The following is a 23,297-nucleotide window of genomic DNA, read 5'->3' as shown; positions in this document are numbered from 1 at the left end:
TGCCTACCGTGCAGGGCTCTTGCATGGTACTCAGCAAAGCTGTCTCCCGCTGGAGACCCTCCCGAGTGACTGAGAAGCACTGGGACTTTCATGAGATTCTGTGTTCACAAGTCAAGGCCTCGTGAGATTAGGAAACCACAGGAATGGGGCTCTCTACGGCCCTTAGAGGAAACACGGAGCAAGGAGCCCTCGGGGGACCCATCCTTTCTCACACTCACGTTGATTTCTTGTTCAAAACGTTTATGCATCTGCTCCAGCTGCAGCTCGTGCTTGCTGCTCAGCTGGGTCTGGTTCCGGTGCTCCTCCTTCTGCAGCAGCCGGAGCTCCCGGAGCTCCTGGCGCCTGCGGGTGAAAGGACGTGCGTCTCAGCGATCACATAACTCATGGCTACGGACACTGGCGACTGGAGCGTGGAACGGGCAGGGGCATGACTAGAACCCGGGCTGAATTTGACAGGCAAAACATGAATGATCAATGTATAAAGAGTACTTACATAAGAAAAACAGGAGGAGCCTACTTTTAAAAAGGACACAAAACATGAACAGACATGAAAGAAAAAGCAAAAATTTTTAAATGACCTAATATGGATATGAGGTGCAAATTTAAAATCCCATTTGCATTAAAAAGGCAAGAGCCGAGGGGCAATTGATACTTCCATAACCTGCTGGTATGGACTGGTACATTCTGGAGGACAACTGGTAGTAAGTTCGTGCCTTTTGATACAGTATTTCCATTTCTAGATATTGATTCGAAAGAAATACTCATAGATACACAACACAACTGAGTAAGGATCCATAACAAAATTATTTATAATAGTCCAAAACTGGAAATGACATACACGTCCATCGTATAGGTCTAATTAAATAAATTAAAATGTATCCACCTGATGTTAATTTTGTGTACACAGCCATGAAAAAAATCAAGTTTTAGAAAATAATTACATGGGAAAACATCTACTAAAAATGCAACAATTTTTTTTAAAAATGTAATAATTCTTTATGAACAGATATGGAATGATCTCTAAGTGAAAAAAGCAAGGTGGTGACAAGTGGGTCTATTATGTTACCCTACCCTCTGGGTGAAAAACAAAAAAAAAAGACAATTTATGTGTCTGTGTGTGTTCACTTTAATATTAACACAGAGGGGAACTAGATGCCGTGTGTGTGTGTGTGTGTGTGTGTGTGCGCGCGCACGCGCGCGTTTCTTTGAATTTTGAACCATGACATAATATTACCTATTCAAAATATCAATACGATAAAAATTTGACCTTGACCACAGAGTATACCTTAATTTTGTAACACACATATTGTCAATGTGTGTATGTGTTTATGTGTTTACTCACACAAAAAAATAACTGCAGGATAAACTCCGAAGGGTTAACTGTGCTGCTTTCTGGGCAAATCTATTAAAGATTGATATGGATCAGGAAAGAAAATGATACAGAAAGAACGTGGGCCTCCTGACTATGAATCAGGGCTCCCTGGCAGCCCCTCAGGATTTGGGCCCATGAGGCCTGTGTTCTGTTCTTGGCCAGAGTCCATCTGCCCCCCCAAATGCTGCCCGAGAGAGGAGCCGGCACATTCTTGGGGGTCAGAGGGACCTTGTTTGAGCCTCAGCTCTGCTGACTTCCGGCCGGGGCCCCTCCGGCCGTCACTCAGTCTCGAGGCCCCTCTCCCTGCATCTGTAAAACACACAGATCATGTCCGCCGCTCAGGTTCTTTGAGGGTCAAATGCGGGGGTGCCTGTTGTGCCCCCCTGACCTGCGCAGACATGGTAACTCAGTGGTAAAACTCACCAAGTTTGTTACTAAGTGGTAGCTGCTGGGGTGATCACGAACAAGAAGAGGCAAAGGCTGCCCGGTCTCTGGGAAACTAGAGACAGCCTCCACAGCCACAGAAAGAAGCTTCCGTCTGAGCCTCCGCTCTTTGGGCAGCGAGAGGGTTGACAGTGTGAACAAAGACACAGAAATCCTGACTCCAAAGAAACTAAGGCTCAGAGAACCCCTGACCAAAAAACAAAAGAATACAAAAGAAGGTGGGCAGCTAGGTTCAAACACTACCTCCCTGCCCCACCTGGGTCCTCACAGGGGAAGGCAGGCCAAGAGACAGCTGATGTCTTATGGAAGGAAGCGCTGGCACCAGCAATTTTAGGGAAAAGGAGAAAGAACTCTGACCTAGAAGCATCAATCTGGGAGAGTGAACATCTGGTCACACGGTTCAAAAGCCTGTGTGTGACCCAATTCTCTGGAAATCCTAGCATCCATGAAGGCCGGGGGGTGGAGTGCGGGGGGGGGGGCGACAGCCGGCCGGGGAACAACGAGAGCCTTCCACGCCCCTGCGCAGCGTGGCAGCCGAGCCAGGTATACAGACCACTCGGCCCCCTCCGGACCAGGATAGAGGCCCTCGACCTCTACGAAGTCTCACCTTTCAAACCTGAGTCACACACAGCTCTTCTGCTTAGCAGAAGTGTGGGGGCCTCAGCCAGGGCCAGAGGGCATCGATTCTAGATGGGGTATGGTGGACCTGCAGTTTCAAGCCGGGAACCTGAACTGCCCGGACAGGAGATGAGGGTGGAAAGGAAACTCAGCCATTGAGGTCTGAAGCTTAGGAGAACAGGTCACCTCCCAGGTGACCAGGAAAATGGAAGGTGGTATCAGCCTCCAAGAACAACCATCCTCCCCCCCTCTGTCACGAGCCCCCCCAGCCCCCATGATGAGGACGCTGTCTGTGTGTGTGTGTGTGTGTGTGTGTACACGTGTACATGCATTCATGCAGAAATGCAGACACCCCTGATGAAAAGTCAGCCTCTCATTTCTGTGGTCGCTAGAGGGGAAAGGGCCCCAGAGCATCCAAAACTGCTGCTGTTTGGCTTTGGAATGCTTGTGCTTTTTTAAAAAGATAAATGTGTTCGATGTTCTAGAAATGTTCTCCAAACTAATAATGAATTTATCCTGCAAAGGCCTGGCTCCAAGGCAGCTCTGTGGCTCCAAGGCCTCCTTGACTGCTAAGCCCCTCACCCCCAGCAGCCCCAGGAAGCTTCCAGTCCAGTGGAAGCCTGGTCAAATCCTCACACAGAGAGGTCTAGTTAGAATCGCAGCTCTCCCTTCTCACCTGGGTGACCCAAGGCAAGTAACCGACCTGCCAAGGAACACTGTTTCCTCATTTACAAAATGGGGGAAATAGGGTCTCCCTGAGGAGGGCTATTAGGGGGCCTGAGCACCTCCAAAGTGCAAAGGCAGCTCTCAGGAGACAGCTTTGCCTCACACTCTCCTCCCTTCACCAGTCTCACTGGTTTTGCCTCCAATATGTATGTTGAACTGACCCCTTCTTCCCTCTTCCCGGCTACTGCCCCAGCCCAAGCCTGCAGCCCGACTGTGCTGGACAGGGTCTCCCTGTCACCCGGCATCAGTGTCGCCCCCTACAGCCCACACTCCTGCAGCTGCCAGAGCCATCTTTCAAAAGGGGCATGACAGCCAGTCACTCACCAGCTACTTGACTCTGGCTGTACCTAGGATAAAATCCACGCTCCACCCTGGCCCACAGGCCTCCGTGACCTCTGCCCTCACACTCACACTCACAGCCCTATCCTCTCAGCTTTCTCAACAAGCCCGGCAGTCACTCCTCAGGCGTTAGCTTTGCAGCTCCCTCCGTGCTCCCCCGGCAGTCCCACTCAGGGTCTCCCGCACACACAGCAGCCTCTCCCCCCCCAACCCAGGGGCTAGCATATCACCCGTTACCTCCTTCACAGCTTGTGCCACAACTGGGGCTTACTCTGTGTATCATATCATGGGGTGTGAGCTCTGCAACAGTGACAGCCTCAACTATCTGGATCACTACCATGTCCCCCAACCTGGTAGATGAGCAAGTACATGGGTAGATGGATCGATGGGTGGGTGGGTGAGTAGACGGATGGGTGGGTGGGTGGATGAGAGGGTGGGTGAGTAGACGGATGGGTGGGTGAACAGATGGGTGGGTGAATGAGTGGGTAGATGGGCGGGTGAGTGGATGGATAGATGGGTGAGTGGGTGAGTGGGTGGGTGGGTGGGTGGGTGGTGGGTAGATGAGTGGGTAAACAGTTGGGTATATGGATGGGCAGGCAGGTGAGTAAATAGACGGACGTGCAGATGAATGGATGGGTGGACTGGGGAGTGCAGGAGCAAAACCAGTTGCCTTTTGTGTCCTTGATCCCTCACTTCATGCTGTAGACAGTCCTCTAGCCAAAGGAACCTACAAACCTCCCTTCTCAGCACGCCCCCGCCCGGTACCGCCGTCAGCGGTCCACCGCAGGCTTGCCTGAGAAACCGCATCTCTTCATCCTTCTTCTCGTCCTCGCTGATGATCTTGGAGGTGGTGATGCTCACCTCTACGCCGTCCACCACAAACCTGCGTGTCCTCTTGAGGGTTTTATTGTGCAGCCTGGAGTCCTGGCAGGGTAGGATCATTAGGCAAAGCTGAGGATTTCAGCTAAGAATCTGTGGGTGACATAGGGGTGTGGCCCACAGCCTTCTTGGCCCCACGGCCTCGACATCCAGGTAGGACACGGCCGTCCATCATCCCCCTCTTGCCTCAAGCTTCCCAGCTTGGGGCCCTGAGTGTCTGAGCTTACTCCTTGTCCTCGCCCGATCCTGGCCTGCACACACTGCCCCGCGGCCTCACGCCTGGCTGCCAGCACCCTCACACACAGGACGTGGCACCAGAAAGAACCAGGTTCTAACCCTCCCTCTACCACGTACTGGCTCTGTGACCCTGAGCAAGTCCCTCGTCCTGTCCGAGCCTCAGCTCCTAAAGTCGCCAGAGGAAGAGAACCGCAGTGCTTACCTCCCAGGGCGGTTACCGAGCCACCGTGAGAGATGCGTGCGGGACGCAGCACAGGCCCGGCTCACGGCGACTGTTCCGTTCTTGGTATTTAGAGCTGACGGTTATGACTGCAGACCACCGTCTCTCACCCACAGGGAAAATCCCAAGAGCCCGGACAACTGAAGCTCATAACGGACTTGGAAGCCAACCCCGAGCTGACCTGAACGCCACAGGAGGCCACACCCGTCTGGAGCCCCCACGAAATCATTCATAATCTTCGTCTTTTCCCGTGAATAACCACGCATTTCAGACCAAGTGCTCAGAGGGCTGCCGGGACTCCTCGGGGTGTTCAAACACCCTTTGAAAATGGGTCCTGATTCAGCTGAGAGCCTGTGGGCCTGCACTGCAGTCGTCATGGCACCTCCCCCGTCTGACCTCGACGGGCTGCCGAGGCCCTTGTGGCGGAGCCCAGCCCTGCGTTCCCAACCCTGCCCCAAGGGCCTTCTAGCCAGAAAACAGAGGGCGGCCGGGCGGCGGGCTGCAGTCAGTCTCCGTCCCCCCAAGCGTGCTCTGAAGCCCCACTCGGGCTCAGCCGGACAGTGGCCAGCCCTTGCTCGCTGAGGGCTCGGCTCCCCCCGAGGCTTCCAGGGGCTCCGGACACCACGGGCACGGAGCAGCCACACGCACCTCTCACGTCCTACCCGGCTCTCCCAGCCTAGACTTGACGGTGAGAGGCGGGGAGCGGCGGGGAAGAAGGGAGCCGGGGGCTGCAGCCCTCACACTAGGACTAGTCCTGGTCACGGTCACGGGGCCTCCTGCCTGCCACCCCCCGCCCCCGCCCCGAGGTAACAGGCTCCTCATCTCCCTGCGGGGTGCTGACGCCGCCCACGGACTCTTATCAGAACAGCCGTGTTCCCTGACTCACTGCCAGGCAGCCAGCAAAGGAATGTTCTCAACACCCTTGAGAACAGGCAGGGGAGACCCTGCTCTGGCCTTTATTTTTTAATAATTACTTTTTTTTTTTTTCTTTTTGCTTAGTGTTTTTTTAAGTAGGGAAGGGACAGACTATCTGTCTTAAGGCCGATGAGGGGCCCCGATGCTGCCCGTACATAGGGCCGCCGTCTGGCTTCTCCTGGTGACATGTTAGAACTGTGCTTCCCTGCTCTCCCTGAAGCTAACTGCTGGGCTGGCTCGCTGCTTTTCCTTCTTTCACTTCCCTTCATTGAGCAAATATTTTGGCGTCTCTACTGTGTGGTTTCCACCAAGGAAACAATGGGAGAAAAAACCAAAATGATACAGCATCTTCCCTAAAACCAGCCTTGGTTCGGGATGACCCTCAGTGTGGCCTGGTCAAGTGGCCAAGAGTGAGTTCAAGAACATCCTGAGATCTATCCGTGTGGGCAGGGGAGGGGTCCGCCCTTCCTGACGAGGCAGCCAGGCTTCCCCCGGGAAAGCAGAATGGCATGTGGGGTTCAGAGCACAAAGTCTGGGGGTCTGACCAGCTCTCCACTCCCCACCTAAGCCTCCATTTGCTCATCTGTACCTCGAGACGATGAAGAAGCCTGTGTTTTCTTTCAAGCACTTCGCAGCATTGGCCTCCATGCTCAGCCCTCAAGCTCAGCGGCTACTGTGGTCCGCAGTGTTACCCACCTCCGCAAAGGCCACTGAGCCCCAACAGGGCCTTGAGCCCACTCCCTATAACTGACCCCCAAATAAGAGAACTTCACTCCTAGACTTCTCTCTCTCTCGAACTTCACCAAACCCAATTTAAATGGATACACAAATCGAAATTTAAAAACTGAGTCAACTGCCTGGCATGACCAAATCCCAGACTGAGCTCAGATATTCTGGAGATTACCGTATGAATTGAGCTCCAAGCTCTTTAAAAAAGAGCAAGCCTCATGAACCACTTAAAATGGAAGGCGGCCTCTACTTGCTTTCAAAAACCAACACCAGGCGGCAGTTTCTACCTGCGGTAGAAGAGGTGGCATTACCTTGATGGACAGAGAGCCTGTTTCTCTGTTCAGGGACAGGTCGGCTGAGAGGGAGGTGTTGTAGTCCACGCTCTCGGAGGTGGAGAGGCTGCCGCAGTCTGAGTCCCTCTTGGATGGGCCCGGGGCTGCCTGGGTGGGGAGCTCCAGGCTGCCGTTGGCTAACTTCTCGGCACCCAAGGTCTCCAGGGCACTGCTGTTGGGACGGCTCTGGCTTGCTTTTTGGGACCTGTTGGCTGCAGGACTGAGGTCCCCGCCCTGGTCAGCGACTTGCTTCTCCTCAGATACCTGAATTCTGGCATCCATTGACACTGGCCGGGACTTCCGGGAGGGTGCTGGCACCGCCAGGCCATTCTCATTTCCAGGAGCCACATCTGGGGGGTTGGTGGTTTGGAGGGATCTGTCCCCAGAGGGCTGGCTGGGCCCATTCACATTGTCCTGAGGCTGGCTTGGTGGCAGTGGGGTGAAAGATGGTTCTTTGAGAAGCTTGTCGGTATTGAGATTCAGTTGACTCACCTCAGAAGAGTCTCGAGTATGGTTCCCCACAGGCTAGGAAGCAAAAAGAGTCAAAACCGTGCTATTTTATGTCTAAGACAAGAGTCAAAGATGCAGAAGGGTCGAAAGTCAGACACTCACAAGGTGAAGTAGGCCAGGGCCAAGGAAGAATGTAGTTATCCCTCTCCAGTGAGCCACAGTCCTCACTACTCCCTGCTGTCTAACCAACAATAGAATTACTACTTCTTTTGTGTTAACTCTTTTGTGTAACTCTGTTACTCCTCCTGTCAGCAGAGGCAACTGTGGCCAGCTGGACAGCTCGTGCCCTGTCTAAAGGTGGCAGTGGCTACTCTGCTCCAGCTAATTGTGACATGTGAGACACACTTTTCCAATTTTTTAAGACAAGCGAGAATCTGGATTTTAATCTGACACCGCCTGATTTTTAGATGGCAACTAATTCAAGTTTTGTGTTTATTTTTTTTTAATTGCATAAAAACCAAACCAAAACTATACAGGAGCTGGATTCAGTCTATCAGCCGCTAAGTTTTTAAAGTTTTGTTTTGTTTTGTTTCTTAGAGCTTTGGGGGAGTGGTAAGGACTAGAAACACTGCTATTGTGAAACAGAACGCCCATTTCTGTGGATGAAATATAAACGCCCAGTGAATGAATACAGTAAGCACCCACTCAGCCACCTTCCGTGTCAGGAGTGGAACAGGCCTGCCTCAGAGACCCCCCCATGTCTGCCCCTCCCCTTGACATAATGGTTGTCCTGACATTGAACTCAAAGCGTTACAGGTTTGCTTGTTTTCAAATTTGATATTAATGGAATCACGCCGTAGCATTCCCTTGGGTCCTAATGGCCGCTAGTTTTATCCTTGGATACGGATGCTTCCAGAAGCAACTCTAGTCCACCTCCTTATTCAACACCCTTAGAATGATGCTTCAGAAATTCAGATCTGATCCCATCACCCCCACACCAATGCCCAGCCCTTGCCTGAAACCCTCATTAGCCCCCACTGCCCTCACGACAAGGATCAGCCTCCAGGAGCCCGTGGAGAAGCAGGCTGGTGTGACTACGTTCCACCTCCCTCCCTAACCTTGCTGTCTGCTGCCTCCTCCTGGACCCAGGCCACCGCTGGAGCCAGGCCACCACTGGCCAGGCCTCCTCCTGGAGCCAGGCCACTCACCCAGCATGGTTTGCCTACACCTGGCCCCGCAGCCTATCAGCTCATTCGGCCACGTCACTCCTCGGACCTCACTTTGCCCATCTCTAAAATGGAGCCCTGGTTGTCCTGTGAGAGTTGCAGTGCCCAGCACCGAGCCAGGGCTCCGTAAAAGGCTACGGCTGCTGTCCTGATTCCACTCCTCCTCCTCGGTGCTTCCCTTCTTCACTGTGGGAAGGAGTCAGGCCAGCCTTCGGCTTCTCCCAGGATTCCGTTAAACTCGAGACAGCGCTATACTGTCCATTCCCTGGCAGACGAGTCCAGCCCCTGCCTCACTCGCTCCACGGCACCATCTGGCCAGCACGTTTCCCTCCTGGAAGAGGCCCTTCCCAAGTGGCTTAAACCAGGGATCCGAAAGCGGCAGCTCAGGACAGAATCCAGCCCACAGACATGTTTTGCTTGGCTCAGATGTTTTTAAAAATTTAAATTAGCTTTAATTTAAATTTAAATTCTGCCAAGTGCTGAAGCTGCTGATGGGTTACAAATGTGCCAAGCCATGGGTCCCCTGGGCACTCGGGGCAGCCAGACAGGCTCTGGGGTGCCCGGAGCCCCTCGGCCTATTGCCTCTGGTCACGTGCAGCCTTTATCTGCATTTACCCCACAGGGTGCTAAAAACGTTTTCTTGCTGCATGTGAGCCACAACAGGAAAAAGGCAGGGAAGCAATGAGTCAGCTACCAACTTTTAAAAATTGGAAGAACCCATGTGAAAATCTAGATTACTGCTCTTTCCTGAAAACTTACAGAATCTGGCCAACACATCCCCGCTGCCTCACCCTGGCCCATGTGCTGACTTACGTAACCTGTGGCGTGGGGGGCTATAATCTCTAAGCTGGGGAAAAACAGGAATCCTTCCTGTGCCCCCCCAGATCCTCTCCTATACCAGCCAAGGCCTGCCGGGATCCCATCCCCCCCAGTACCCCCTTTTCCAGGCCTTACAGAGGTGGCATCCGTGGAGTCCTCCTCTTCCCCTTCCTCCCGGCCATCTTCGATCTCCTCCATCACTTCAGCCTTGGCCTCGGCCACCAGCTCCCGAAGAGCCTTGTTGCTGGTGACACTGCTGACGAAGGGATGCTAAGGGGGCAAGACACACCTGGGTTAGAACCACTTTGGGCTGGAGAGTGCGGGAGGGGCGGGCGGAGGCTCAGGGGAGGTGATCTCCCAGGCAGAGAAGGCCAGTGGCACCCCTGAGTGCAGTGTGAACGTGTACTTGGTAAGGGAGAGCCAGAGGGGGCTCGGAAAGTCCTGTGTGTGGTGGAAGACGCCGATCCTGGCTCTGCCCACCCCCCAGCTCTGCAACACTGAGCACATCACTTTCCTTCTCTGAGCTGCAGGCTCCTCTCCAAAGTGGAGACGATAATGCCAAACCTACAGGGAGGTCGTAAGGATTAACCAAGACAACGCGCAAGGAAATGTTTAGCCCAAAGCAGGAGCTCACGCCATGTTTGGGGGGTTGTTTGTGCATTTGTTTATTTTCTTTTTTAAAAGGTTTTAATATTTGGTTTTAAAATATCTACTACAGGGCCGTCTGGGTGGCTCCATTGGTTGAGTGTCCAACTCTTGATTTTGGCTCAGGTCATGGCCTTGGGGTCCTGGGATCGAGCCCCGAGTCGGGCTCCACGCTCAGTGCGGAGTCTGCTTGTCCCTCTCCCGCCCCCTGCTTGCTCTCACTCTCTCTCAAATAAATAAAATCTTAAAATAAAATATCTACTACATATACTTTATTGAAGTGTTGCTTACACCCAGTAAAGTTCACAAATCGCGAAGCTCAATGACTTTTTCCACTTACATACTTGGTATAACCAGAGCCCACCTGCAGACACTGAAGGTTTCCAGCTCCTTACCATCGACCCCACTCCCCGTAGTTGCCTAGCTCCAGAAACTAGTTTTGCCTGTTTCCTAACTTCATGTGAACAGAATCGTAGAGTACGCAGTCCTCTAGGGCTGGTGTTGGGGTTGAAACCATGAGATTCGCCAACCTCACTGCATGTATTGTAAAGTGGTCCTTTTTCCTTTCTGTACGGTATTCTACTGTTTGCACAGATCGCGACCTGTTTACTCCTTCTGCTGCTGATGGACATTTGTGCTGTTTCCTGTTTTGGGTGACCATGAATAAAGCTATGAACGTGTGCAGAGAGGTAGGTCTTTGGGAACACACGTGTTTGCAAATTTTTAAGGGAGTGTTGTGTAAGTTCTATTCCTAGGATTTACAGAAATGTCACACCTCTAAAAAAAAAAAAAAAAAAAATGAAGGCTCTTTCACACACTTTGCTAAACACCAAAGCTTTTAAGGCCTCAGCGGTTGTTAAATCGGCACAAGTACCTCCCTGGTACAAGTCGGCTCTCTAATCCCCAGCCTCGGGGGGTGGACGAGGATGTGAGATTGCTCACCCGGGGCGCTTGGAAAGGAATGCTGTGTGTATTAGGGAACAGAGGGGTGTCATTAAATCGGAGTCTGCTCATTTGCAATTCAGAGGAAGGCTCTGATGAAATCTGCTTTCACTGTCAGAAAATTTATCAGCAGACGAACAGTGTCAACGAGATTGCAGGGAAGTATGTAAATGACTAAGAACACATTTCCTGCACCTCGTAAACACACTCGCTGCTGATAGGTCCGTTACAAATCATTTTAACGTGCTTGTTCGTTTAGAACAGGTCATCTGTGGAAGGTCACGAGCCAACTCCCGCTTCCACTCGGGCACCGAATTCTGACCTGAAAGGAATAACTCTCAGTCCTTTTAAAGAGCCCTAAACCAGCCTGGCCTTCTCTAGTTAGTCCAAACTGGTAAAGATTTTAAGAATGTCATTTCTTGGGGCGCCTGGGTGGCTTTGTCAGCTAAGATCTGCCTTCGGCTCAGGTCATGATCCCAGGGTCCTGGGACCAAGCCCCACGTTGGGCTCCCTGCTCAGCGGGGAAACTTCTTCTCCCTCTCCCTCTGCCTGCCGCTCCCCCTGCTTGTGCTCTGTCAAATACATAAATCTTTAAAAGAAAAAAAAGAATTCATTTCTTTTCTTTCTCTCCCACACCCCATTCATTCACCGATTCGGGCCACAGCCACATGTTGAGGCCGATGGTGTGCCAGGTGCTGAGAGAAGGCTGAACGACACGATGGGCACAGTCCCTGCCCTGGGGGCTTGCAGCTGAGCGGGAAAGAATAGGTACGTAGCCAAACGACACACAAGATCGTGACAGATCGGGGCGCCTGGGTGGCTCAGTCAGTTAAGCGTCTGCCTTCAGCTCAGGTCATGATCCCGGAGTCCCGGGATCAAGGCACGCGTTGGGCTCCCTGCTCAGCAGGGAATCTCCCTCTCCCTCTGCCTCTGCCCCCTTCTTGTGTGCACTCCCTCGCTCTAAGAAATAAATACATAAAATCTTTAAAAAAAAAAAACAAAGCTCATGTCAGATCAGGTAATGGATAGCATGAGGCTGGAACCATATGGGCCTGGCCTCGAGGTGGAGGCTACTTAGTCTGTGGTCACAGGGCTCTCCCTGAGGAGGTGACACTCGAGCCGGCCAGGGAAAGATCTGGGCCCAGAGAATTCCAGGCAGGGGCAGCAGCGAGTACAAGGCCCTGAGGCCGGACAGAGTCTGGCACACCGGAGGCATGGCTAGAAGCCCAGGGCGGCAGGGCCTGTGGAAGAGAGAGGAGGGGCCAGAGGAGGAAGGACAGGGTGGTGCGTGCAGGGTCCCCGAGCCGTCGTGAGAAGCTGAGATTTTCTCAGAAGCTGCTGGAGGATGAAGCAGAGCAGTGGTGCCACCTGTTACCCTTTAAAGGTGTCCGTCTGGCTGCTGTGTGGTTCCAAAGGTCTTGAGTGGGAGCACTAATAAGGGGTGACTAATCATGGGAGGCAGGCGGGTGTCATGGTGAGAGTACTGGCCTTAGGCGAAATCTGCCTGGGATGAAATGCCGCCTCCACCACCACCTTGGGCGAGTCACTCAACCGCTCTAAGCCTCAGTTTGCTCATCTGTATACTGGGAATAACGGTATGGCTGTTGTAAGCCCTATAGCAAGTGCTCCAAGTACGACAGCTATCATCTAAACCATCATCATGGCCACCTCCACCACCACCACGGTCACCACCATCATCGCTGTCACTGTCACCACCGTCACCACCTCGGTCACCACCATCATCGCTGTCACGGTCACTGTCACCACCGTCACCACCTCGGTCACCACCATCATCGCTGCCACTGCCACTGTCACCACCGTCACCACCAGCAGCACAGTCAGACAAGCCTTTAAGGCACAGGTTGCACCCCCAGCCACCCCTCCCCCTCCTGCATCCCCACAGAGCACAGCTTTTTGGAACTGAGGGTGAGCATCGGATCCCGAAGGTTCCCGAGCCTCACACTGCCCAACCTCACACGTGAATCTGAGCAAGAAGCCACAGGACACTTCACGGCAGTTGCTGAAGCAGATGCGGCAGACCTAAAGAAAGTAGGTACAGGCTTCTGGAAACACCAAGTTTTCATCAGGGCATGCTACACGACGACTAACTTAGTGGCTTTCCAGCATGGCCAGGAGTCTTGCTTTCTTGGGGCTGGACCATCCGCCCCACTGCCTCCCATGAGCACCCCAGGGTCCCTAGGAAGGGGACGCCACGGGGAAGCCATGGGAAAGAAAGCCCTTTGCCAAAGGAGCAGGTGAGCGGGGCAGGTCCCCTGGATGCCAATCCTGGAACCCCCAGGCAGGCACGGCTGAGAAGGCAGCCCCTCCAATAGCTGATGAGGCCCAGAGCACTGTGTCGTCAAGCACAGACCACCTCCCTCACTGCCTCAGCTCCACCGCCTCCAGGGATGGGTCCAAAGAAGAGAAGTCCCCACCCCCGAGTCGCCAAGGCCCAGTGGAGAGACAGAGCCCTGCTGCAAGGAGGGCCCGGGCCTTCCCGGGCAGGAAGTGCACTGTGTGCCTGCGTGGGGACAGGCTGCTCGGGCACTGGGTCCCCAGAAAGGTGCTCGGGCACCCCTGCAGGAGGCCCAGATCGGAGGGGAAGTCAGCCGTCTGCTCCCTCAGGAAGACGCACAGCAGTGCGGTGTCATCTCTGCAGGAAGCCCCGCAAGGCCACACAGCTCGCCGACTGGCAGCTGCCCTCTGGCCAGGCCCCCTCCTGCCATCTACACAGACATCCTTTCCAAGAAGGGAGCCTGGTTTTCCTTGACGTGCTTAGAAACCACCAGCCGGGGGGCTCCTACACTCCCGAGGCTGGCTTTAGAAAACGTCTGATGCCACTTTCAAGGTTTCAGTTAGCGTCTGTCCAATTCCCCCATCCTTCCCATCTAACCTTCTCTCTCTTTCTCTCCCGTTCCTTCTTCCTCTCCTTCATTCGTTCAGAGAGGAGGCTTACCAGAGTGGTCAAAAGAACAGGCTTTGGAATGAGGCAACCAGGATCAGAATCCCAGCTCTGCCTCTTACAAGCTGTGGGACCCTGTGCAGGCTACCGACCCTCTCAGTGGCTCAGTTTTATCACCTGTTTGATGGAGATGTGACCAGTACCTACTTCAGAGGCTTATTTTAAGGATTAAAGTAGTTAACATTTGCTGAACATTTAGAATAGTACCTGGCACGGAGACAGGGTTACACTACGGTTAAGTTAAAATATTAATGAATACTTGTGGAGGGCCCTCTATAGACCAGACACTGTTCTGGATGCTTGGGACACAACAGTGAACAAAACAAAGATGGCTGTCTTCAGGGAGCTGACATGCTAGAGATTAACAATAAACTTAATAAACAAGTAAACCATGGAAAAATCAAAAGTCGGGCAGGGAAAGGAGAGTTAGGAATATTTTGGGAGTAGAAGCGGCAGGTTTCCAGTTTGAAATAGGGTGATTGGTAGAGGCCTCACTGAGAAGAGCAATGAGTTAAAGAAGAGAGTCAACCATGGAGGCATCTGAGGAAAAACACTATAGGCAGTGTGAAGGGCTGTGCAAAGGCCCTGAGACAGATGTATGCCCAGAGTGTCTGAAATATAGCAAGGAGGCCAGAGCAGTTGCCATCGAGTGAGGGGTCAAGATGGGGTGGGCGGATCGTGTAGGCCCCCATGGGTCACTGACACTCTGGAGTTTAGCCTGAGTGAGATGGGAGCCATTAAGTGGCTTTGGACCAGGAAGGGACAGGAGCTGAAGGACGTGTTAAGGTTTCCCTCTGGCTGCCGAGCTGAGAACAGACTGAAGGAGGACAGGGAGACCAGCGAGGAAGTAATAACCCAGGCGAGAGCCATGGGGGCAGCTCAGACCCTCGGTGGCAACGGAGACGGTGAGAAGCGGTCCGATTCAGGGCACGTTCCACAGGCAGGGACCACAGGATCTCCTGACAGAGTGGATATGGAGCACGCAAGAGCGGCACCAAGGATGCTTGCAAGGTTTGGGGCCTGATGGCCGGGTGGGTGGGGTTGCCACTCCCTGAGACGGGACAGCCATTGGTCAAGCGCATGTGGGGAAAGCAGAGGGCACTCAGGTGTGGACGTCCACACGGGGGTAGAGAGTCAACGGTTGGATGTGGATGCGGACACCTGGGGACAGGCGGAGCACGGCGCGCTGCGGGGAAGACGTGGGAGTTGCTGTAAACCAGGTGGGACCCTCGAGATGAGTGCAGGAGGCGGCCCTGGCGCGCTTACGCAGTGACCAGTCACAGGAAAGAGGGGCAGGTGAAGGACGCTGCGAAGGAGTGACCGGTGAGAAGGGAAGACACCGGGGGGCTGTGGGGGCCAGGAAGCCAAGCGCTGACAGTGGCAAGAATGAGGGTCAACTGTGGCTGCTGTGGGTGGCTCCCACGGGACGAGCGTGGAGGCCAGAGCCAGCCACTGCGTCCAACAGTGTGAGTCACGGATGACCCTGACAAGAACATGCGGCGGGTTCATAACCAACTCAGCAAGCGTCCGCAGAGCACCTGACGTGACAGCTATGGTGCTGAAGACGGCGCGTACAGAATCTCACTCACTCATACAACTGCGTTAAGGGAGCACCATCTACATCTCACAGATGGGGAAACTGAGGCATGGAGTGAGAATGACTCCTATGCCAGATGGTCAAGCCTGACCTCAGAGCCTGGGTCACTAATCGCTATGTGACACGGTCCCCAAGAATCTCTGTGCAAGTGAGGGGGTGAATCAGAAACCAGTGTCAACTCAAGGCACGCGGGGCCAGGAGGAAGCTCCCAGAAGCAGTCAGAAACAGGGGCATGAACAGCTCTGCAGGGAGCACTGGGAAGCCAGGATCTGGAGGCCACTGCCTGTCACTCAAAGCCAGGTGACCTTGGGCAGGCCGTGCTCCACCCACCCCCATCCAGAAATAAAGAGGCACAAGGACAAAGCCAACAGCAGCCTAAGCCCTGAAAGGCTTCTTGATCTCAAGAGATCGCTCCTTTCTTCTGCAACCCTTTCTGTCTTACACTAAGAATCCCCTGGCAGGACACTGTTTCCAACTATGTAACAAAAATTCCTGGCTCGGGCTGAGGCTCCAGGGCTGCCATGTGGGGATGGAGGACAGCTGGTCTCTTCCTGGTGGAATGTCCTGGATGTCCTAGAGGCCGGATGTAGCAGGCCAGGAGGTGCCTGCTTACAGGAAACAATTGGCCCCAAGCGGCCAAGAGCTTCTGCCTCTGACAGTGACGCCCACCCCCACCTCTGGCTTCCCCACCGAGCACCGCAATACCCAGGAAATGAGGCCTCTGGTACTCCAGATGCTTGCAGTTCAATGCAGCACTCACTGAGCACAGCGCAGAGGGGAAGCTGAGCACTCTACAGTGTCTTCACACTTACCCCTCACAACGACCCTGTTAAGGGGGGGCATTGCCATTATCCCCATTTCAGAGCAAGAACTGAGTCACAGAGAAGTTAAGCCAACAGAGCTGGGATTTGAACCCAGGACTTTATAAACCACAATCCACACACTTCAGCGCTGTGTGGCACACGCCAGAGGGATGCGCTGGAGCCTGGAAAGTCGACCAGGGCCCCGTGCCTGGCACACAGTAGGTACTCGGGAAAAGCGGCTAAATGTGAACAAAGACTCGGCGCTTGCTGTGGCCTCCTCTTCCTTTCCTTCCAACACACACCAGAGGTCGTGAGTCACTTACGTGGAAGGATCACACTGGGCAGGGTGTGGAGGGGCAGCCCCTCCCCCAGAACCCAGGCCCACTTTCTCTCGGTCTCCCCAGTGTGGATGGCATGGGAACAGCAACCGGCAGGCTTGAGGACAGCTGGGCAGGTGGTGTGTGCCTTTTTCAAAACATGAGGCATCAGCCCCGGCAAAGGGCAGCTCGCAGCTACGTCCAGTATTTCAAAAAGCTTCAAGGAAACCTGCATCCCCTTCTCCATGCGAAGGCCAGAGATTCCTCACATAGCTGCCAGAGGGGCCCTTATAAGTGTAGGTCGGATGCTGTGACCCTCGTCCAGACACTCAGGGGCGCCCGACTGCACACAGGGTAAAGCTCAAGTCCTGGTCTGGGCTTTCGAGACCCTGCGTGACCCTGCACGACCTGGCCCTTCCTGCAGAGGAGAGAGCGCCGCAGCCGGCCTGCCCCCCTTTGAAGGGCCTGCTTCCACCGCTGGCCCTTAGCTGGCTGCTGGAAACCTGGGTTTGGGGAGTGGCTCCAGCGTGAACGGACAAGAGTGGCTCACTCTGCCTCAACTGTTTGCACAGACAATATGGTTCCCACTGAGCACCCACTTTCCTTCTGGAAGTCTGTGGCCTGCTGCAATGCATCAGAGCAGCGAGCATACCAGGGCGCTATGTGTCCTCTCGGTGAGCACACGCCCCACACCTCTCCGATCTCCGCCTTGACCCCTGGCTCCACGCCCTGGCCTCCTCGCTCCTCCCCAGCATGCTCACAGGCCAGGCCTTTGCCTCAGCTCCCTGGCACGACTTGCCTAGCCCCCTTCCGTGCCCTCCTTTCATAGGAGAGCAAGCCCTCGCAGGCCCCCATCCTCCTGAGTTGTTTTCTTGCTCTCCGTAGCCTTCTCTGCCCCTGCCGTAGGCGCCTATCTGCTGCCCGTGGCCTGTCTCCCCCACTAGAACATAAGCGACAGACATGAGGACAGCTCTGGGGGAGCTTCCTTCACAGGAGCCGTCCCAGTGCAAGAGGCATTCAGGGCATGCAGGAGGCACCCAGGAAATACCAGCTGATGAATGAACGGTTGTTCTGGCCGTCGCCTGGGCTGGGGAGGAACACACCTGGCTTCCAGGTCATGGGTGAGCTCGCCCATCTTCTGCCCGCAGAGGAAGGGCAGGGCAGAGGGCGGCAGGCGGCCACCCCCCGGAGAGCGGAGCCACGTACCTCCAGGAGCTGCGCAGCACTGGGCCGGGTCTCCGGGTTCTTATCCAGGGCCGTCTTCAGGAAGTCGCGGAACTCCGCAGACCTGGGGGTGAGGGAGGGGGGCCCAGGTGGCGGCAGTCAGCTCGGAGTAGGGCAAGAACTCAGAAAATTCCCGAGTCACAGACTCTACTCTCCTGGGAGTCATGTGCCTCCCCAACACAGCCCTCAAAAGACAAAGGGGGCTTTCATGAGCTAAAACGGCGAAGGCGACGGGCTTTCGAGATGACCTTCTGGCCGTGAGCATTGCTGTACAGATGGGGACATGGAAATCAGCGGAGCAGGGACTCGCCAGAGGCCACATAGCAAAACAGAGAAGCGCTGGGGTTGAAGCCTAAGCCCCCGTTCCCAGCCCAGGCTCGTGCCCCATGGCTGCCAGGGCCTGTTTAGACACTTGCTCCCGCAGCGGCACCCGCCTCACTGGATCACAGAGTCCGCTTTGATGGACAGCCCATGCCAAGAGCACAGAGGACAGGAAAAGGCGTGGAGGGCCCAGGTAGCTCAGAAAGGCCCGGAGACTCCCAGGCCCCGACTCCTCCCCCACCCTGGGACCTCGCAGGGACAGGAGAACCCTGGCACTCCACCTGCCCCATCCCACGTGCCCCGTGTCGCAGGCCCACCGGCCATGCAGCAAACACCCTCAGGCAGGCCTTGCTCCTTACCACTTAGAAGGCGAGAGCAGAGTGGGGGGATCCGACTTGGCAATCTTGAGCAGGACCCGCATTGGGTTGAGCTCATGGTGTGGGGGCTCAATCTGGGCCATCTCAATCAGAGTGATGCCCAGGGACCAGATGTCGGCTTTGTAGTCATACGGGGTGTCCTTCATGGTCTCACACATCACCACCTCAGGGGCCATCCTGAACCAACCAAGGGACAACAGAGGGCTAAGAACCTGGCCTCCACAGGCACTTCTCAGAGACTCAGGGTCAGCGACCACCACAAGCCAATGTCAGAGGGCTGGCGGCACTCCCGAATCATGATGTGCATGAGGGTCCATCCCACTGTCTTCCTTACGATGGTCTTCACTCAGAAAGATGCCTTCCGAGGGGCTCCACTGCCACGTCCTGCCGCAGGTCCGACGCCTGCCACAAGATGGCAGCAACAATCCAGAACGCAGAGTCCTGGGGAGGGGGCGGGTGGAGGCAGAGGGGAAGGTGCCCGAACCAACTGGGGGACCAGGCGGGTGCAGACAGAATACAACAGCACAGAGAGAAGGGATGGGAGAGAACAGGAAAAGGAAGAATAAAAGGGCAGAGAGAGAGAAAGAAAGGGTGAGTAATAAGCAAGCAGGAAAGGAGCCTAACTCCCGAGTGAGTGCGCGTGAAAAACAAAGTAATGAGGTGTGAAACTGAAAGAGTTTTCGTGTTTGTTTTTTTTAAGTAATAGTTTTGGAAAAGAAGGAAACACAGTGGACTAGAGAAGTCCAGAGAAACTTCACAGGAGGGCAGGTACTGGACTTGTTCGTCCTCACAGTCCCAGCCCAGGGCCTCCCATTCAATCTGTACTTGTAATCAAGAACTGAACCATTTTCTAGGGGTTCCTGTTTGGGTGTTCTTAATGGAGCATTTTCTATATGCATCTTCCCATTTAATCCTCACAACAACCGTGAACCGTGATTTCATAGAGGAGGAAACTGAGGCACAGGCAAGCTAAGCAACTTGGCCAAGGTCACAGCACTCATGAGTGGTGCGGCCTGGGCTCCGACCCAGCAGGCTGACTTAGGAGCTCTTGCCACTGTCTTCTCTCCTCTACAGCAGCCAGAGGTCACCTTGGGGAGTCTGAGGTTCGCCCTTCAGCCCACCATTCCCTTTCCAGAAACTGCACGACTCACCAGTAAGGCGTTCCTATGAAGGAATCTCGCTTCTGCAGAGTTTTCAGATTCTTGGCAGACACCCCGAAGTCAGCTGCAAGACAAAAATCAGATAGAGTATGCGATGGACATTCCTGCACCCACAGCCCCGGGGTGTGAACTCAGAGACAGACGTTCCAAATCAATTAACAGATGCCATTTCCTACCTGGCAAATTTATGACCATTAAAAATAGATCTACTGCTGTAAAGATACATAGAGACATGCACTTTCCTTCCTGCTACTGAGAGGATAAATTGAAGAGCCTTTCAGGAAAGCAGTTGGGCAATAAATCGAAAGACCCTTTAAAACACCCATACTCTCTGATCCAGTAATTCCAAGTCTAGATATTTACCCTAATGAAATAATCTTAAACATAAAAATAGTACACAGAATGGCGTCCGTCAAAATGCTATTATAACAGTGACGAATTGAAAAGAGCCCTAATTGTTTGGCTTTAGGAGTGATTTTAATCAGCAATACTTGTGCCTCGGATAAACATCACTGGTAGGATACTGTCTCCGAACAAAGCTGAGGGGTGACTTTAAAACTTCTGTACAATATATAACATATTGTCTTTTCCAAAAAGGATCTAAGATGGCGTATCAAGCACGCGCGCGCGCACACACAGTAAGATAAACCAAGAAATTGAGAGAGAGGTAAGAAAGATAAGATAAAGGGTAAACAACTGAACAGATTAAGAAAAGTGTGATATATGGGCATATGGCAGAGTATTTTATAGGTATTAAAATTAGTTTTGAAGTATTTTTATTCAATATTTTAACACTCAATTATACATATTAATACATGTCAATATTAAGGGCACTTGGGTGGGCTCAGTCAGTTAGGTGTCCAACTCTTGATTTTTGGCTCAGGTCATGATCTCAGGGTCGTGAGATTGAGCCCTGCGCTGGGTGTGGAGTCTGCTTAAGATTCTCTCCCACCCCTCTGCCTCCACCCAAGGCAAAACAAAACAAAAACATCAATATTAAGCATTTAGTATGTATTTAATATACGATATTAATATTTAACATGTATTTAAATGTTGCAATATTTAGCACAGTATTAAGACACTGTATTTATATACTATTAAGGTTAAGTAGGAAAGGGGAGGGTACACAGTTGAATTTATCGTATGGTCCCCATGACGCTCCCCTCCCCGCAAAAAAGGGCAAAAATCTACATGAACTGACTTGGAGGAAATACACCAACTTGCCAAACTGGTTGTGTATGGATCATGAGACTAGACAAGGTTTCTTCTACTTTTCTCAAATCTTTAAGTTTGCCAGGATGAACATGTATGACTTTCAGGACTAACATAAATAAATAAAATGTATCTTTAAACACACACCCAACACTACCAGTCTTCTTTCACACGCCCACTACTACGAGAAGAATCCAATGCCATGAAGAGAAATCTCCAAATCTCCTGTCTTCAAGGATAAAGTTTCATTTTTTTTCATTTTTTTAAAATAGAAATAAGCATATTTGTTGTTATGTTTTTAAAAACCTTCCCAACTAGTAAGTTAACATAAACTTATATGGCACAAAAACAGGTAACTTTCATCTTGGTTAAAAAATAAATTCAGGGGGCGCCTGGGTGGCTCAGATAGCTAAGTGTCTGCCTTAGTCTTAAGTCATAATCTCCAGGTCCTGGAATCGAGCCCCATGTCAGGATCCCTGCTCAGCGGGGAGTCTGCTTCACCCTCTCCCTCTGCCCCCTGCTCTTGCATGTGCTCTCTTTCTAATGAATAAATAAAGTCCTTTTCTAAAAAAATAAAATTAAAGTAAATAAATACATAAATTCAGGAGCAGGGCACCTGGGTGGCTCAGTGGGTTGAGCATCCAAATCTTGGTTTCGGCTCAGGTCATGATCTCTGGGTCATGAGACTGAGCCCGACGTCGGGCTCCACGCTCAGTACGGAGCCTGCCTGGGATTCTCTCTCTCCCTCTCCCCACTCCCCCTGCTCATGTGCTCTCTCTCTAAAATAAATAAAATCTTTTTAAAAAAAAAATAAATAGGGGCGCCTGGGTGGCACAGTCGTTAAGCGTCTGCCTTCGGCTCAGGGAGTGAGCCCAGCGTTCTGGGATCGAGCCCCACATCGGGCTCTCCCACTCCCCCTGCTTGTGTTCCCTCTCTCCCTGGCTGTCTCTGTCAAATAAATAAATAAAATCTTAAAAAATAAATTAATTAAAAAATTAAAAATTAAAAATAAATAAATAAATAAATAAAAATAAATTCAGAACGAAGCAACACCTTGAGCAGACTGGTGAGGCTTAATCCAAAGAGAAGCTGCAAAGCTGCGTAAGTACCCGCCAGCCCAGAAGCCTCTGTCTAGCTCTGGAAAAGAGCTGGCCCGAACCACAGTCACATAGCAACTCTGTCCTGGAGAGCTTCAATCAGACCCACAGTTTCAAGCCAAGAAGGAGCATAATGCTAAGAGCATGGGCCTGAATCCCAGAGAATCGGTTCCAGTCTTGGCTCTTCTATTTCATTGGTTCAGTCACCTATTCATTGGGGTGCCATCCGGAGCCAGACATTGGCCGGGAGCGAACTAAGCGAACTAAGTCCTTGCCCTTGGGCAGCTCAAAGTTTAGTGGTGGAAGCAGACAGCAATCGGACAAACACCAGTAAGTATATATTCCTGACTGTAAAGGGTGGAAAGATGGGAGCACAGGGATGGGGGAGTCCACAGTCGAGAGGTGAGAGGGCGCAGGGAGGGAAGGGAGTGCTTGGAGGAAGCACAGTGGAGTGCTCCAGGCTATTCCTTCGTTCAACGCAGAGTAATTGAACATCTGTTACGTGCCAGGCACTGTTCTAGGCACAGCGCTGAACCAAACTCTCCTCCCTCTCGTGGCTTGTTATTCTAGCAACGAAAACAGGCCCCGAACAACCCCCATGTGATTCACGGTGATTGCGGGGCAGATGGGCAGCTATTTTAGACAGGAAGTCAAGATCTGGGGGAAGATATTTCCAGACAGGGATAACAACCTGGCCGAAGAGCCTGGAGGGGCAGGGCAACGTGACTGGAGGGAGGGGAGGCAGAAGCAGATACGTGGGAGACAGGCAGGGGTCAGGACAATTAGCAAACCTCTGACCCTCAGTGTCCCTGTCTGTGACACAGAGGTGGTGATACCAGGAGAACTCCTTTGCAGGGTCGCCAGGACGGATTAAATGACACACATAAAGCACTGGGCCCCAAGCCCCGCTCCTGGTAAATGCGCTCTGTCCGTGGGGCACGTGAGCCGGGAGAATGTGAGGCCAGGGCATAGCTGAGGCTCCTGGGAGCGGTCAGGAAAACTGGTGTCTGAGCCCAATGCCGAGTAACTAGATAGTAGCTGCCCGTCAGCCACAGGCCCGGGGGGACCATCTGGCCTGGGGAGGGACCATCCGCTGCTGCAGGGGGAGGTACAAAACCAGGAAACCCAGACAGAACCCTGCTCGGTTGCTGACTACCTGGGAGGCCAGGACAAGTCACCACCCCTCTGGGCTCCTCGGGGAAGAATGTGCCCCGCTCACCTTCTCCCTGCGGGCCGCCTGGGGCCCACCTCCCCTGCAAACAAAAATAATGGCTGGCACATCATCCTAGGAAATCATCTGGGAAGAACAGTGACAGCCTCTCAGACCCAGCAGG

The 23,297-nt window shown here is 53.0% G+C and overlaps 1 protein-coding gene across 3 annotated transcripts in view; it reads right to left on the bottom strand.

Moving 5' to 3' along the window:
• STK10 (serine/threonine kinase 10) overlaps positions 1-23,297 on the bottom strand; it is a 122,881-nt gene that overhangs the window by 31,128 nt on the left and 68,456 nt on the right. For all 3 annotated transcript variants that reach the window (XM_045792108.2, XM_045792110.2, XM_045792109.2), the window contains exons 5-11: positions 19,646-19,718; positions 18,477-18,671; positions 17,779-17,860; positions 9,442-9,576; positions 6,791-7,336; positions 4,293-4,423; positions 219-342 (exon numbers count right to left, since the gene is read on the bottom strand). In XM_045792108.2, the coding sequence (XP_045648064.1) occupies positions 219-342; positions 4,293-4,423; positions 6,791-7,336; positions 9,442-9,576; positions 17,779-17,860; positions 18,477-18,671; positions 19,646-19,718 (1,286 nt within the window). The remainder of the gene's footprint in view (positions 1-218; positions 343-4,292; positions 4,424-6,790; positions 7,337-9,441; positions 9,577-17,778; positions 17,861-18,476; positions 18,672-19,645; positions 19,719-23,297) is intronic.

The sequence above is a fragment of the Ursus americanus genome, chromosome 15 (assembly GCF_024610735.1).
Source record: "Ursus americanus isolate L20-20 chromosome 15, mUrsAme1.1.p, whole genome shotgun sequence".
NCBI lineage: Eukaryota > Metazoa > Chordata > Mammalia > Carnivora > Ursidae > Ursus > Ursus americanus.
Note: the sequence above shows the minus strand (reverse complement) of the source record. Positions and strands in the feature narration are given on the sequence as shown.